Source organism: Thermobia domestica, chromosome 9 (genome assembly GCF_964235325.1).
Source record: "Thermobia domestica chromosome 9, izTheDome1.hap1.1, whole genome shotgun sequence".
In the NCBI taxonomy this organism is placed as follows: Eukaryota; Metazoa; Arthropoda; class Insecta; order Zygentoma; family Lepismatidae; genus Thermobia; species Thermobia domestica.
This window is the reverse complement of record NC_137462.1, coordinates 273,648,126-273,663,939: the sequence shown is the minus strand read 5'-3', so window position 1 is coordinate 273,663,939 and position 15,814 is coordinate 273,648,126. Positions and strand designations below refer to the sequence as shown.

The following is a 15,814-nucleotide window of genomic DNA, read 5'->3' as shown; positions in this document are numbered from 1 at the left end:
AAATGAACAAATATGGGATGGGGTTTGTAATATTAAAGTTTATTATTCCCTCATTACGAACATTACTCCAACCGTCACATTGAAGATTTAGATACTTCCAATCTTGTTGTGTTTGCATTTCATTAAACTTGGCATCAAGTTGTTTCTAAAAATTTTAACTTATTTGACCATGTGGCTATTATTTTGCAAAATATAAGCTATTTGAAAATACTTGTAAATTGTTTTACCAACCCCTTTTCAGCCATCGTTTTTTGACTCTTTTACAAGGTCATATGGCAAGTCCTTGAATTATATGAAATATAATTAGTTGTACATTAATAGAAAACACTTGCGCTTTGCTAGGGCAAATGCAACGTCATATATAAGAAATTAATTGTTGAATTTATTACATAAATAGTTAACATCCTTTGTCGTTTGCAATTTTTATCTGAACTTTGAGACAACTTATAGACTCTGCAAGCCAGCAAACTACTCCCTTGTCGCTTAACCCAAAACGTAACTTGATATGCGATGTGTATGTGAGCTCATTAACTCATTAACTTACATGTGTTACGGTATGCATATATAGGCTACTTACGTTTTCATCAACTGTCATTGTATCCATAAAAGTGATAATGCTACTAGATGAACTTTTTATATTGATGAAGGAATCTTCATATATGAAACTGCATCAAAGTTTTATAAGACACCCTCGTCACTAAAAAGTCATCAATGCTTTTATTGTTACTACAACTTGACGTAGGTTATACACTTTCATTCACTTGTTCTATCCCAATATTTTGCCAACAATCAGACAAACTTCTCCATTGTAAACCTTTTAAAATTGTTTCCTTTAGACTTTCAGGATACTTAAAATATTTATACACATGATCTGACATTTCATTTACATATGCGTGCTTATAGTTTCCATCACATTACTTGCAGTTTACTGATATATCTCTTCGTACATTATATGTGCTCCATACATTATTTTTCTTTCTACCCATTTTAAGTTTTTTCTCTCCCTGAAAAAAAGAAAACTTAGGAAATTCAACTAAGATAAGAGGCACGCGTACTCTCAAGTCTCAAATCAGTACCAGTACTGAACTTAATTAGAAAACGAATGGTTCGAAGCATTTTAACCAGATATATATTACAAGTTTCCAGTGTTGCAGTTTAACCACATTTTTGTTTAACCACATTTGTACCTGGAAGATTTTATTCTGCTATTTTAGAGGCCACTATGTCTTCCTATTATATAATCTTGAAGTTTGTAATAAATACCCATTTTTTGGGTAGGTAAATAAAATTTCGGTATTTACCGGGTATTTACCCAATTTTTATTTACCTACCCAGTGGGTAAATACCCAAGTCCCATCCCTAATCAGGAGTAAATATTTCAAGATTAGATCGAGATATATATACTTGCAATTCAAGACTAGACCGAGGTGAATATTCGTCTCGAATATTGAAAAAAGAAAATCCCACAAGCCAGGCCCGTATCCAGGGGTCTAGGGGGGCCGGGCCCCCCATAAATTTTCGCTGCCCCCTAAAAATTTTCACGGTAGGCTTGCAAATGCACTATAATATGGTGATGAACTATAAATAGTTGGATCGCCCCCCCCCCTAACTTCAGCCAGGCCCCCCTTACATTTTTGGGCTGGCTACCGGCCTGCCACAAGCATTGATTTTAAGAGCAGACTGTGAAACTTTCTTGTAGCTGGCAACATTGTTTCACAAATACTATCATCTTTGTGGCTTTTTAGGTATCATGCTCTTCGTACCCAGAGTGCAATGTATTTAGAGCGACGGAATAAACCGGTGGCCTTATTAAAAATTACTTGCAAAGGAACCTTGACTTAACTGAACACGTGCGCTGATGTAAAAACGTAAAGTATTGATAAATTAGCCCATACAAGTACAAAAAGAAGAAGAAGAAGAAGAAGTCTCATCCTCAAACTTTTGTATTTACAGGAGAAAGAGAATAAAGAAGAAAAAGAAGTAAAACAAAATGTAAAAAAGGAAAGTAGTTTTTCTTTCTTAACATTAACAGTCATTAGAGTAAAATAAAATAATTTCAATTTGATGGTCGTTTAAAATCAAGTTTAATATAAATAATAGTGTTATTATGTGAATTTAGCTACAAAGATTAATTGACGTACAATATTATATTTTGATCTTGCTAAGGACCATATGTCTGGGCAGAAAACGGGAGGCTATTTCTTTTTTCTGAATGCAAAATTAATAATGAACAACGAGTTTAATAGCAATCAGGCACGTAGCTAAGGGGGTCCGGACCCCCCACTTCAGAACCAGAAATGAAAAAATTAAGGAAGAATGAAACAAAAAGAAACAAGAAAAAGAAGAATCAGAGTTAAAAATGAAAAAAAAAATACAATGATACACAAACTTGAGCACAGCATTGTCGGCATATGCCCTTCTTATTGTTCCCTCTTCACTTCAGCTTTACGAGGAATGCATTAGAAAAATTACTTGCAATACACGGTAGCGAATGAGCGGAATATCCTTGGAAAAATCAGGAAATTTGAAATTTCTAGAAAAGTTACAATATTCTCAAAAATTTCTGCTACTAGTCAGGGAAATTTCAAGCTTTCTAAACCATAGTGCCGCTCTGTAATAGTGTGGATATTTCTTTATCATAATTTTCTGTCGTGGCTTCACTACAGTATCAAACATGTTATTTCACTACAACGATATTTTATATCTGTTTTTTTTTTTTTTTAATTTCTTCAATTTTTGTATCTTGGTTTTGGGCAACGGCGCTTAAAAGTATACAACCTGTTGAGTAGAAGAAGAAGAAGAAAAAAAAGAAGATATATATGTGGTTGATTCTAAATATAAAGAAATAAGGTTTAATCTTAGCAGAAGAAAATATATGTTGATTTTATATGTATAATCTGTACTCAGAGTTACTGTAACAGCAGATAGTTGTTTATTTAAAAGTTGCTATGACAACCAAAAGGGAAAAATTATTAATAGAGATGTGAAAAAGAATAAAAGGTAATGGTGTTACAAGGTGACGTGTCTGATTTAATTTAATTGTGCTGACATATTTTAGAAATTACGTAAACCGTGGGCTAAATGTAACATGTAAGAATAAAAACTAATCGTTACATCACAAGCAGTTTTCTACTGTCCCTTTAACTTGTCATTTGAAACAGACAGTATTTGACGGAATAATAAAACCAAAAAGAGTTATATGGAAAGTAAGTTCTGTTAACATTTGATTCATCAGAGAAAGGAACGCAGATTTTGTAAAATATTTTACAAGACATTATTGGATATGTGCTTTTTACAATAGTCGAGTTCATAATGAAAGAAGAATAGTTATATTTGAATGAACAGAGGAAGGAACGTAGATATTGTAAAATCTTTTTCAGTACTTTTTCATATTATTTTACTCGAAATTTCTTCATAGTTTGTTATTAAAATACTTATTAACATAATTATCATCATTTTATTGTCCTAACAAAATAATATATGTTGCCAGTAAAATAGTTTAGAATGATCGAGTCTCTGGTGTGTACTCAATAGTATTTCATGTCACGGACCTCCCTCCCCTCGCTCCATTAAGAAATCCTGGCTAGGTACCTGTGCCAATGCAAAGGTTACTTCCATCAATCCCGAACTCTAAATGACAAATAATATTTCACATCTTCTCTGAGATCAGGAGTTTTCGATGGCCAGTGGATACACTTAATTACCAGTAGAGACAGTTCAGAAAAGAAAATTCTTCAGAAAAATTAAGTCTACTTTAATTATAGCTTCTAAACTTTTTATGTTGTATTTACGTACTGTTGTAATAGTCGAACTCCATCTTCACAGTTGGTTCGCCAATAATAAAATGTATTTCGAGTCTCTCATGTTAGAGAGATGAAATTTGGTATATAAACCTCTTATCCAAAATAAGGGGGTAGGTGCTCCATAGTTTTCGAAAATTCTGCTTCTAACGGAGGGGAAGGGCCAATTCCATATTTTTTCTTAATGTCTACACCGTTTGAAATGAATACAGTTAGCTCTTGACTCCGGTTATATTTTATCATATTACGGTACTTCTTCAAGTTGCAGTTCCTCAAGGGAGAGGGAGGATTGAAAAAGTACGCCAGAAACAGAACTTCTCAGAGGTGTGTATGCCAAAAACAGAGCTGGCATACTAAATTACTCACAAAAAAATGTGTGACCACGTGCTCCATTGTTTCTGAAAATTTCACCTCTATGGAAAGGGGTAATTTCTAAAATATCGGAATTTGCAATTTGTTTTTAAAAATGGTATTGCCCCGCCATCAATGGAACGCTGTGCACACATTGCTATGATTCACTCATGTTACTTAATCGCAACCAAGTTCCACAAACTTTAGAGACCGATGGATGGAAGTTTATCATGTAGCGCAATGGTGAATTTAGTTTTATACTTCGCGTCACCCGAATTGGCGTATGGCATCAGCCAATAAGCTCGCAATGAGCTGTTACTAAACCTCCATGGAGGAATCTAATCATTCAAAATTGTCCACAAATTCAAACTAAATCAATTATGAATGATTAGATTTCTGCCTGAAGGTTTACTAACAGCTCACTGCGAGCTTATTGGCTGATGCCATACGCCAATTCAGGTGACGCGGAGTATAGTATAGGAGCAACTTTCCTTTCGTTGGCGCAGCCATCAAAGAAAAATTAAGCCCATTGCCCCAGACCCGGAAAAATAAAAGAATTGAGGTCACTTGAACGATGCATATATCACATTGTACGTTGATTGAAGATTAAACATTATGAACTGAAATTTGTAATGTAACATATATCATCTTGATAGTAGTTTAACATATTCAAGATATAACAGTCATCGAAAATACAGGATGTATGAAAAAGAACTTTACAACTTTCAAAACTCATATTGATTCATTTATTTATCTTATAGACATTGTTTTGTTGTTATTTTGTATCAAAATACGTCAAGTTTTGACTCACGTAGTACACTAGTTCAGAAACAAGCCATCGCAAGCGCTAGCTGCAGTTGCAGCAAAGATGGCTGCTTTTACTGGTTCCGAGTGGGCTAGCTGTGTGTTTTGGTTTGAAGAATCCAAGTCTGTGACAACTGCGCAACGTAATTTTCGTACAAAGTATGGTAAATTTATCAGTGACATAAATGTTTTATTGAAACTGGATGTTCAGTAAGAAACAAATCTTCAGATTGTCCCCGTACGTATGAAGACGTTGTAGAGCAAGTAAGGCTTCAGATGGGATGTGTACTGCATCGCCAATGGATGCCATATTGAACCTTAAGTTTAAAAATATGATGTATTTTGCTACAAAATGACACCAAAACAATATCTTTAAGCTAAATAAATAAATAAATTTTTGATACACCCTGTGCTCTTTGATCATACCTTCAATAGGGCTACAATGCTAAAATATATGTGAATAACTTTAAACACTTCCAATGAAAAATTACACGTATTATAGCACTCAAACGAGTAAAGAGCAATGAGCAGTCATCATGTGAACCGTATGGAATGAAAGTAGTTAATTTAGTTTGTATTGAATCAAATATGTAGAGCTTCGCTGCTAGAATATCCAGTATATTCCAGTAGTAGTACTCTGTAACTTTGTAGTAGTAGAAGTAATTTCAACTAGTTTCTGGAAATAGAAGTAATTTTAAGTACATAGAAATGCATGTCGAGAATCTTAATTAGCTTTATGCATTTGTATTTGTGTGTTTACAAGTTTAGAAAAGTAGTTCAGAATAGCATGAAGTAATCATTAATAGCTTGAGTGCACGCAACTTTATAGTAGATTTGATTATTCCGGAACTTTTATTTTGATTTCCGGATCGCTTCGAATATGTAACATAAATAAAAGAATTAGGTTGTATATGAATAGCATTAATTATAACTTTTTCCTAATAAACAGTTAAACTTGCTGGTGCTAGGAAGTTTTAAAATTAAATTTGACGTTGTACTTGATAGCTTAATATTATCCTAGAAACTGTTCCTAAATGAACTATTAAAATAACATTTTTTTACATCCTTTGTTTCCTTCTTTACAGCTATCATGTACGTACGTATATCTGATTTACAATTCGCAGAATCTTATACATACTCTTTTAAATTCTGACTTTTTTTATAGCTAAATTATAGACTTGCAGTCAAGCAGCTACAACATCATTCTTATTTATCCTAGGATCATGGTTTTTACCTCATTCTCTTTAGAATGAAACACCCTTTCAAACGATACCATTTACATTTCCGTATCCTGTACCTAAGGCGAAAAAAAAAATGAGAGAAATCGGGATTTTTTTCTCGATTTTTTTTTTAGCCTCTCTGGACCCCCTCTGTCGTAACACACAGATCTTGAAATCAACTAAAAGGAATTGTTAATTATATACTAAATGTGTGTACAAAACTTCAAGCTTCTATCTTGTACAGTAAGGGCAGGAAAAAATATTTACGAATGAGCCCCACAAGACTTGGATGTAATATAAAAATTTCCTGAGACATCCCTATTTATCCTAGGATCATGATTCGTACATTATTGTCTTGAGAATAGAACAGTCTTTCGAACGATACCATTTATATGTTCCTGATGCGCCTGAGGCGTGAAATTTTGAGAAAAATCGGGATTTTTTTCTTATTTTTTGTTTTCAAATTTTGAGAATCTTTGGATCCCCATGTTTTAACGCAGACATCTGAAACAAATCTGAAAAATACTAAGGAGTGCACTGAATGTGTGGGATAACTTTCAAGTGCAAAAGTAAGCGCGCCAAAAAATAATATCCCCACAATACCCTAGATCCCGTATGAAACAAGATCTCAGGTAAAAATTTCCTGATACATTCCTATTTATCCTAGGATCATGGTCCGTACATCATTCTATTCAGAATAGAACAGCCTTTCAAACGGTACCATTCATGTGTCTCCATCATCTATATGAGGCAGGAAAATTGAGAAAAAGAATTTTTTGTTTTTAAAAAATACCATTTTTTTTTTACCTTTCTGCCCCTCTGGACCCTCGTTTTAACGCGGAGATCTCATAAAATCTTTTTAAAAAGTACTAAGCGGTATATTAAATGTGAGTACAAAATTTTGGTCTTCTAGATGCAAAAGTAAGCACGCCAAAAATAATAAAAATAAGCATAAACCAAAAAATATTTTTTAAAAGTTATTACATCATCACTCTACGCTTTGAGGTAGAAGACGTGAAACCACACGTGACGTGTTCTACAATGCCTCTAGTCTTGAAAAAAAAACGAAGTTAAAAGCTTTAGTGATACTTTTTTTAATCAAATAATTAAGATACTAATTTAATGTTTAAAAATAGGTACTAGAACTTAAAGGACTTAAATGATATTTCAACAAATAAATTGGTATCTTATTTATTGAATTTTACAATAACTCATTAATATGCAGTATCATATTTTGAAATTTCATTAAGCATTGTATATAGATTATACTATTTATGCTCAATTCACACGCAAATTACACATATATGCATTACTCATGACAAACATATTAATAAGATTACATACGGTACTCAAATAAATTAATTCTTATATTACAAGTAAGTCGCTCAAAGCTAGCAACGAGCACAAAACGTAAGCGTGATTCCATTCGACGTTATTTGACACGTATAATGAAACAGATGCATCAATTTGTTAAGATAAACAAGTAGTTACCTTTGAAAATACAGGGTGTTTCCAAACAACACTGACAACGTTTGAGAGGTGATTCCTGATACCAAAATAAGATAAAACGTACAGACCAACCTGATTGCAGAAATCCGTCATTTCGGAGTTGTAGGCTGCTGAAAAAATTAAAAAAAAAAAACTTTAAAAGTCCATAGTTCCTAAACTATGGGACCTATCGTAGTCTGGTCAAAACTTCACTGAGGAACTAGTTTGTGCCCTATGCAAATATCCATTTTTCAGAATCACTTCCGCAACATTATTTTTTTTTTTTCAAATTATATGCCTGTACCGAAACTCCCTCTATAAAAATTGTTGCCTGAGTATCGCAGGATTCTGAAACTTGGAATTTGGATAGGGCACATACTCGGAAGTCTTGACCTGACTATGGTAGATCCTATAGTTTTGGAGCAATGGGCCTTTAAAGTTCATTTTCTCATGTTTTCGGCAGCCTATAACTCCAAAAGGAAGCACTTGTGCACCCAGGTTAGTCTATAGTTTTTGTCTTATCCTGGTAGCAGGAATCAGCTCCCAAAAACGTTGTCGGTGTTGTTTTGAAACACCCTGTATATACATGTATTATTAGTGTTATTTGTTTTGCATATTCGTCTACCATAAACTTGTTTTGTTTCTCAATTAATTAAAAGTATTACCTGCAATCTGAAACTAAAGTACAGAAAATAGTTGTCGGTTACCATGTGAACGGACTACAAACTAGGAAATTTTGAAATATTTGGAGATAATTAATGACAATGTTTATTACAAAGCTATGTTATTAAAGACTTGTGCCCTATGATTTAGGGAAGTCATAAGTTCCTAAACCAAGATGCGCTCAAAGCTGTCTTTGTATTGTTTATATCAGCAAAAGAAAAACGATACTTCTTATATCAAATGGTCTTAATTTACCACAAGTTGAAGAACGTCTAATTATTGTTTTCTAGCTATAATTACTTTTCCAGATATAACAGAAGAATTTTCAAAAGTTAAAATCTTTCCTCAAAGTTTTCTACCCTTTTAATAATACAGGGTGTCCCAGAATTCTTTCGCGGATTACAAACATTCATAATACACATAGACAAATAATTTTTATCTTGAATTGCATGTAACATTTGAAGTTTTTGTGTACAAAATTAATAAATTTCTACGTGTGATCCTTTCGTGGTCCGAAATATATACAGCGATATTCCAATTCCACTCATGGGTTCATCAACATTACTTGTGGGATGGATGTTATGACTTTCGAAATTCTGGGCCGTAATGTTGTGAAGTCCTTCACTAGTATTTGGTAAATCTGGTCCTTGACATAACCCCAAAGGAAGAAGTCCAGTGGTGTTAAGTCCGGTGATCGTGGAGGCCAAGTTTATTGGAACTGGCCCGATCCATCTTCCTCGAAATGTTGTATTCAAGTAGATACGGACATCTAATTTCCAATGAGGTAATGCACGATATTCTTCGAAAATTAAGTCATTAATGTCCTGAATCTGTGGTACGACAAATAACTGCAAATATCAAGATATGTATTGGCTGACTTTCACTGAAGAAAACGAGTCCTATTGTTTTATTGTGCATAAGACCGCACTATAGAGTAGCTCGGGCTTGTCTCCGGTGGTATCAAACACAGTGTGCGAATTCTCGGACCCCCAGATTCTAGTATTGTGTTGGTTGACAACACCGTTCAAATAAAATGTTGCCTGATCTGAGAAACGTTTCATATAGCCAACATCTTCCTCAATTTCAGAAACATGGATACAGCAAAGTCATAACGAACACTGTAATCGTTTGGTTGTAGGGACTGCACGATCTGGACTTCGCACTCACGAAAAAGATGTTTATGTAGGATGCGACATGCTTATGAATTAGGAATCTGCAATTCACGTGAGGCTCTGCGGACTGACTTCTTGAGACTTCTTATAAAGCCGTCTCTCACTGTCTGAATTGTCTACACACTAGATCCAGGTCTGCCTGTTCTAAGGAGATCACTGACGATGCCTGTTTCCTAAAACTTAGCATACCATATCTTGACGCTTTTAACATCTGGTGGATGCCTATGTGCTGAAATTGTCTCTGGACTGTTTTTGGCGACTGTGTCTCGCGATACCAGAAGACCTATTGCGTTTTTTTCCGGTTTGAGTACATTTCGTTCTACAAATGGTGTCCGATACCGCTACTATTACGTCACTGGTCCCTGTAGAAAACAAAATAACAGTAATTATGTACACAAAAACTTGAATATATTATGCAACTCAAGATAAAAAGCATTTGTCTATGTGTCTTATTTGTACCTTATGAATGTTTGTAATCAGGGAAAGAATTCTTGGGCACCTATTTATTTTTGAATTTGAAAAAAAAATCGTTCAACTTCATAACCTTAAGGATCTAGAAAAAATTACATAACTATGTCTTGTTTTACGAACAATAATAATTAGTTTTGTTCTTCTTATTCTCTTTCTGGTGCAGAGAGATAGCATATCCATTATTTACAAATATGTATTTATGATACTGCCGTACAGATATAGTTGTAATCGTCAAACTGCCAAAATACTTGTAGAACAGGTGATAAAACGAATAAAATAAACATGTCAGCAACAGAACAAAAAGTTGTAGAACAGGTGATAAAACGAATAAAATAAACATGGAAAATTGAATATAATACATACATCACAAAATAAAACAGTGAAACAAAAACAGATCGATCAGTAATGACCTCGAATAATACAAAATGGAGGGAAGTTTGCAACCGTTTGAAGTAAATTTTTTAAACATACTTAATACTTGGGTTAAAACATTAGATTTTTATCATTTCACTTTAATTGAAATGAAAATTCTAGTGAGGATAAGGGTTAAATTTTTTGTAATCCATTAATGAACGCAACGTCATCAATACCGCAGTCCAAATATGCATTCAAGTATAATTTGATTATGGCTACCAGAATACCCTTCTTCGGGAGAATACGTTACATTTTGGATATGAAGGACAATGAAGGCTGAGTTTCGATTTAAATGGTATCGGAAGTATCACTATTCATCTTAGCCACATAGAAAACTATGAATTCGATACTAATATCGGCCATTTTCGATCATTTTTCTATATTCTCATCCCCCATGTTAAGGGGATGAATTTGGATTTAAACCGGATTGGAAGTGTACTGTTCATCTCAGCGATTCCGAGAATTATGGATTGGACACTAATATCGGTCATTTTCGATCATTTTTAAATATCTCCAGCCTCCCCTAAGACGAACTGTCAAACTGATATGATAAAAATCATGCCAGGTCCAAAACTCATCTATGATGAAAATTTGATTGAGATCGGTTGGGTGGTTCAAGAGATTACGAGTCACTAACATGGTCACTTTCAATTTAATAATATACTAGCATCAATTACTCGCTTCGTTGGGTTAAATTAAAATCGTAATATGTTCCTTTAGTCAGTCATTTTTTTACTATTACTAAAGAGCTCTTTGATATCGCTCATTTTCGATTAATTTTATATATCCTCTTCCTTTCCCATGTTACCGGGTACGTCATCGAAAGTGTCACTGTTCACCTCAGCGACCCAGAAAACTATGAACTCGACACTGATATTGGTCATTTCAATCATTTTTATATACTTAGGTATATTCCCCTCCCCCTTCTCCCAAGCTGCGGGGCTAAATTTGGATTTAAACAGCATCGGAAGGTCACTGTTCATCTCAGCAACCCCAAAAACTATAGATTCGATACTAATATTCGCTATTTTCGATAATTTTTAAATGTTTCTCCCCCTCCCTAAAGTTACACCGTCAGAGTGATATGACAAAAACCATCTCAGGTTCGAACTTCATCTACATTTAATATTTGATCGACATCGGTCGGGTGGTTCAAGAGTTATTAAGTTTTATTTATTTTTATGTATCTCCATCATGCCCTCCATTAAGTTCTACCGTCAAAGTGAAATGATAAAAAAAAATCTCAGGCCCGAACTTTATCTATGTCAAAAATTTGATCGAGATTAATCGTTCAAGAGTTCAATCGTTTGGTTCACGAGTTATTCAGTTTTATTTATTTTTAACTCCTCCCTCCCCCTTCCCCTCACCTAAGTTCTGTCGTCAAAGTGAATAGATAAATAGCATCCCAGAATCGAACCTGATCTATGTTGAAAATTTGATCAAGATCAGTTGGGTGGTTCAAGAGTAATTAAGTTTTATTCATTTTCATATATTTCCCCTCCTCCCCTCCTCCACCTCTAAGATCTACCGTTGAAGCGAGATGACGAAAAACTTCCCTGGTTCGAGCCTCATCTATGTTGAAAATGTAATGGAGATTGGAAGCTTGGTTCAAGAGTTATTAAATATTATTTATTTTTTATAATTCCCCCTCCTCCCCCTCCCCTAAGTCCTATCGTCAAAATGAAAAGATAAAAACACACCCAGGCCCGATCCTCATGAATGTTGAAAATTCGAAATCGATCGGGTGGTTCAAGAGATTAAGAATAACAAACATAGTCACTTTCAATTTAATATATAGAGGAACTCTCCCGGATTGTAGGTACAGTTCCTCTATATATTAAATTGAAAGTGACTATGTTTGTTATTCTTAATCTTAATCTTAGAGGAACTGGCTCTGCAATTAGCGGAACGAAATAACCTGAGACATCCTTTTGGGAAAGAAATGACTGGAAGAAAATGGGTAAAGCTCTTCCTGAAGCGACACAAGAAGACACTTTCGGAAAGGAAACCTACAGGGACGTCTTATGCTAGGGCACTGGGTTTCAGCAAAAACAACACAAATTTTTTTTATGAACTTCTCGAAGATGTGTATGCAAAAGCACATTATACGCCGGACAGAATATACAACGTCGATGAAAGTGGAATAGCAATTGTCCAATCTAAGATACCGAAAGTTATTGGCTTACGCGGTAAAAGACAGGTTGCATCTCTTACCTCCGCAGAGCGTGGGCTTCTTATTACGATTGTTATCGCAATGAATGCAGCAGGGTCATATGTTCCACCAATGGTTATCTTCCCTCGCAAAAATATGAACAGTCAGCTTGAGAGAGGTGCTCCGCCAGGAACAATTGTGACAATACATCCATCAGGATGGATAGAAACCGATCTATTCACGAAATGGTTCCAACATTCCATCGATACAGTGAAACCTACGAAAGAGAAACCCGTAGTTCTGATTTTGGATGGTCACTACAGCCACACCCACAATATTGATATCATTGACTTGGCTAGGGAACATCACATCACAATTGTTTCCCTTCCACCCCATTCTACACACAAGATACAACCCCTAGATAGGACGTTTATGGGTCCATTGAAAGTGTATTACAACGAAGAAATCAGACAGTAGTTAAAACACAGCAACAGACCTGTTAATGCATATGATGTGATGGAGCTGTTTGGAAAAGCCTACATCAAATGTCAGACGGCTGAACGAGCCATCAATGGGTTTCGAGTGACGGGGATATACCCAATGAATAAGGATACCTTTACTGATGCAGACTTCTTAGAAGACGCTCAAAGTAAGGACAAGCCTTCCTATTACGACTTGCCGGGTGAAAGAGAAGCAGAATACGGTGGGAGCAGTTTCACTACACAGGACTGTCATCACAATGATCGCCATACCTCGCCATTTATGCAACCCTCGACTTCATCACCTTCTCACATCAGTCATCAATGTACAACCTCTGCTCCAGAAACGTTTGGGACAAACCAAACTCCAAGTTCCTGTTCTACATCACAAGAAGAACAAACGACTGTTCAGCCATTCCAAACTAGCCCTTTCCATATCTCTCCAGTGCCGCGACTCACGAAGAGAACATCTAGAAGAGGACTAAGTCAAGCATCGCCGCTGTTCTAACCTCGTCACCTTATAAGTCTGAATTAAAGAAAGCGATGGAAACACGCCAACGAGTGAAACAGAAAAAATCAACAACAACACAATGTCGAGGCCGAGGGCATGGTAGTGTTAAGGCAGTATCAACATCTTGTCATCCAGGAAAAGGAAACACATCGTTGAAGTTGAAAGGAGGAACCAAGGAAGACGATTCTGATTGTGACTCAATCTCTGATATAAGTGAAGTATCAACAATATCATCAACTGTAAACGTTCCACCTGGGAAAACACCGTCCACAGATGATGATGCTACCTGCATGTTCTGCACGGAAAATTTTTTGAGTGATACGAGAGGTGAACTCTGGGTCCAGTGTGCCATGTGCTCTTACTGGGCCCATGTAGATTGTGCTGGGGCAGACAAAGACATTTATATTTGTGACTTTTGCCAGTAGCAAACTTAACTATGTGAAACATTTCATTTATCACGTTTTAATTTGGAAGTTCTGGTTCTGAAGTTTAATAGTTCTTTTTTGTGACAAATGAACAGCTCGAAGGAAGAGAAATGATTAGATTCCTTTTTTCTACCTGTAGAATATTTCAGTTTAGAAGTTTGTTTTCAAGTTTAGTCTAATAGAAAAATTGTGCTGTAGTTAAGAAAAAGTATTTTAGATTTGCTATTTCCGCCAGTAGAATGTCGAATATTTAAGTTTTGAGTTCACTTTTAGTTTGTTCTTTACTTTTAGGAATTTGTTTCAATTTCTTCTAATAAAGTCTTTTAAACATTCGTATTTCGTTCTATTTGAATCTCCAGTGTTTAGAATATTGTTTTTTAGCTTAAATATGTAATTCATTTAAAGCAATACTGTTTTAGCTTTGTGTAATTTATCAAAATTTAAAGGGGCCCCCTTTTGGAACACTTTTCTCGAATGCCGAAAATGCAGTCCATATGAAAATTCTTTTTTTCTCAAAGTATTTTTTCCCTGATTGTTACGGGAAGAAACAAGCAAAGGGCTTACATATCATATTATTTTCAACGTGAGTGTCATTTCTCTCTGATTTATATTTTCTTAGATATATGGAAAAAACAAAATGGGGGCCCACTTTTGGTACAGTTCCTCTCTCTCTCTCTCTCTCTCTATATATATATATATATATATATATATATATATATATATATATATATATATATATAAAAGTAGAAAAGTTTTGAGTGAAGTGTGTTTAAAACTAATTTAATTGTGTTAATCTTTTTATTTCAACTCATCCAGTTATTCAAATGCAAATACGAAATTGCAACAGTGGTAACAATTACGAAATCTTATCAGAAACCTTTCGTTTGCCGTCAATCGACAGTAGCGACACCATACGACGCAACTCTGCTCTGAAAAACCTCCCTGCCAGGCCCCTCTCTACAATACGTGCAGCACGTGCATTTGCAGGGAGCGGCAAGTTTCGAGGGGACTCAAAATCTGTCATAGCTATTTATTAAACATATATTTCTTGTTGGAAACAGACTTCATGATGATGGTAGTCAAATTTACTAACGTAAGTTGACCTTCTATTCGAATACTGCATCCATAAATAATGTTTAGGCCATATTAATTTAAGATTACATGGTCAAACAAATTCCAGCGTGAATTGCTTGATTGTTGTCAAATACAAGAACTCAATTCTCGAACAGTTGTGAATTTGTTCCATTTAGTTAGTTATCACAGTTTTGATATAAAAACTAGTCTTATCTTTGTCACAAACAAGTTCCTTATCATTGAAAGTGGAAACAAGTTTTTTTTAAAAGATTTTTAACAGGTGTAGAAGAAAACCGAAGAAACAAAAGTAAAAGAGCTACTTACACTGGAATTGCTAACAGATATATTAAGTTCGATGTTGGATTCTATAAAAGAATTACTATCTTTCCTCTGCAGGTGTGTTTTCTTTATCTTTCACTTACATATTGGTTATTATTTAAAGGAAAAAGCAGACACAATGAAAGTATATTAGTAGTGTTTAAGGTTTTCTGAGTGTGCGTGCACTTTCCTTCCCCTTCGTGACTTTTAATATTTGTTCTTTCTGGAGAAAGGGGGCGGCAAATGAAGCCATTGCACGGGGCAGAAAATTGCCTAGCTCCGGCCCTGCTCGCTGCTGTTTCTCAAATAGTTCGTTTATACATTTGTAGATGGCGGACGGCGTCATTGGGCAACACAGCCAGTACTTACTGTAGACGATTCTATGTATGCAAGATTAGGTGGAAGTCAATATTACGGGCTAATATTATGACAATTACGCTGCTAATATTACGTTATTATTCGACTATCGACC

The 15,814-nt window shown here is 35.0% G+C and overlaps 1 protein-coding gene across 1 annotated transcript; it reads left to right on the top strand.

Annotated features, from left to right (window-relative positions):
- The first annotated feature begins 5,019 nt into the window (after positions 1–5,019).
- Positions 5,020–13,012, top strand: LOC145661215 (uncharacterized). The gene is made up of 2 exons (XM_081726672.1): positions 5,020–5,098; positions 12,267–13,012. Exons 1-2 carry the CDS (start codon positions 5,020–5,022, stop codon positions 13,010–13,012), a joined length of 825 nt encoding a protein of 274 aa, XP_081582798.1.
- Positions 13,013–15,814: the final 2,802 nt, after the last annotated feature.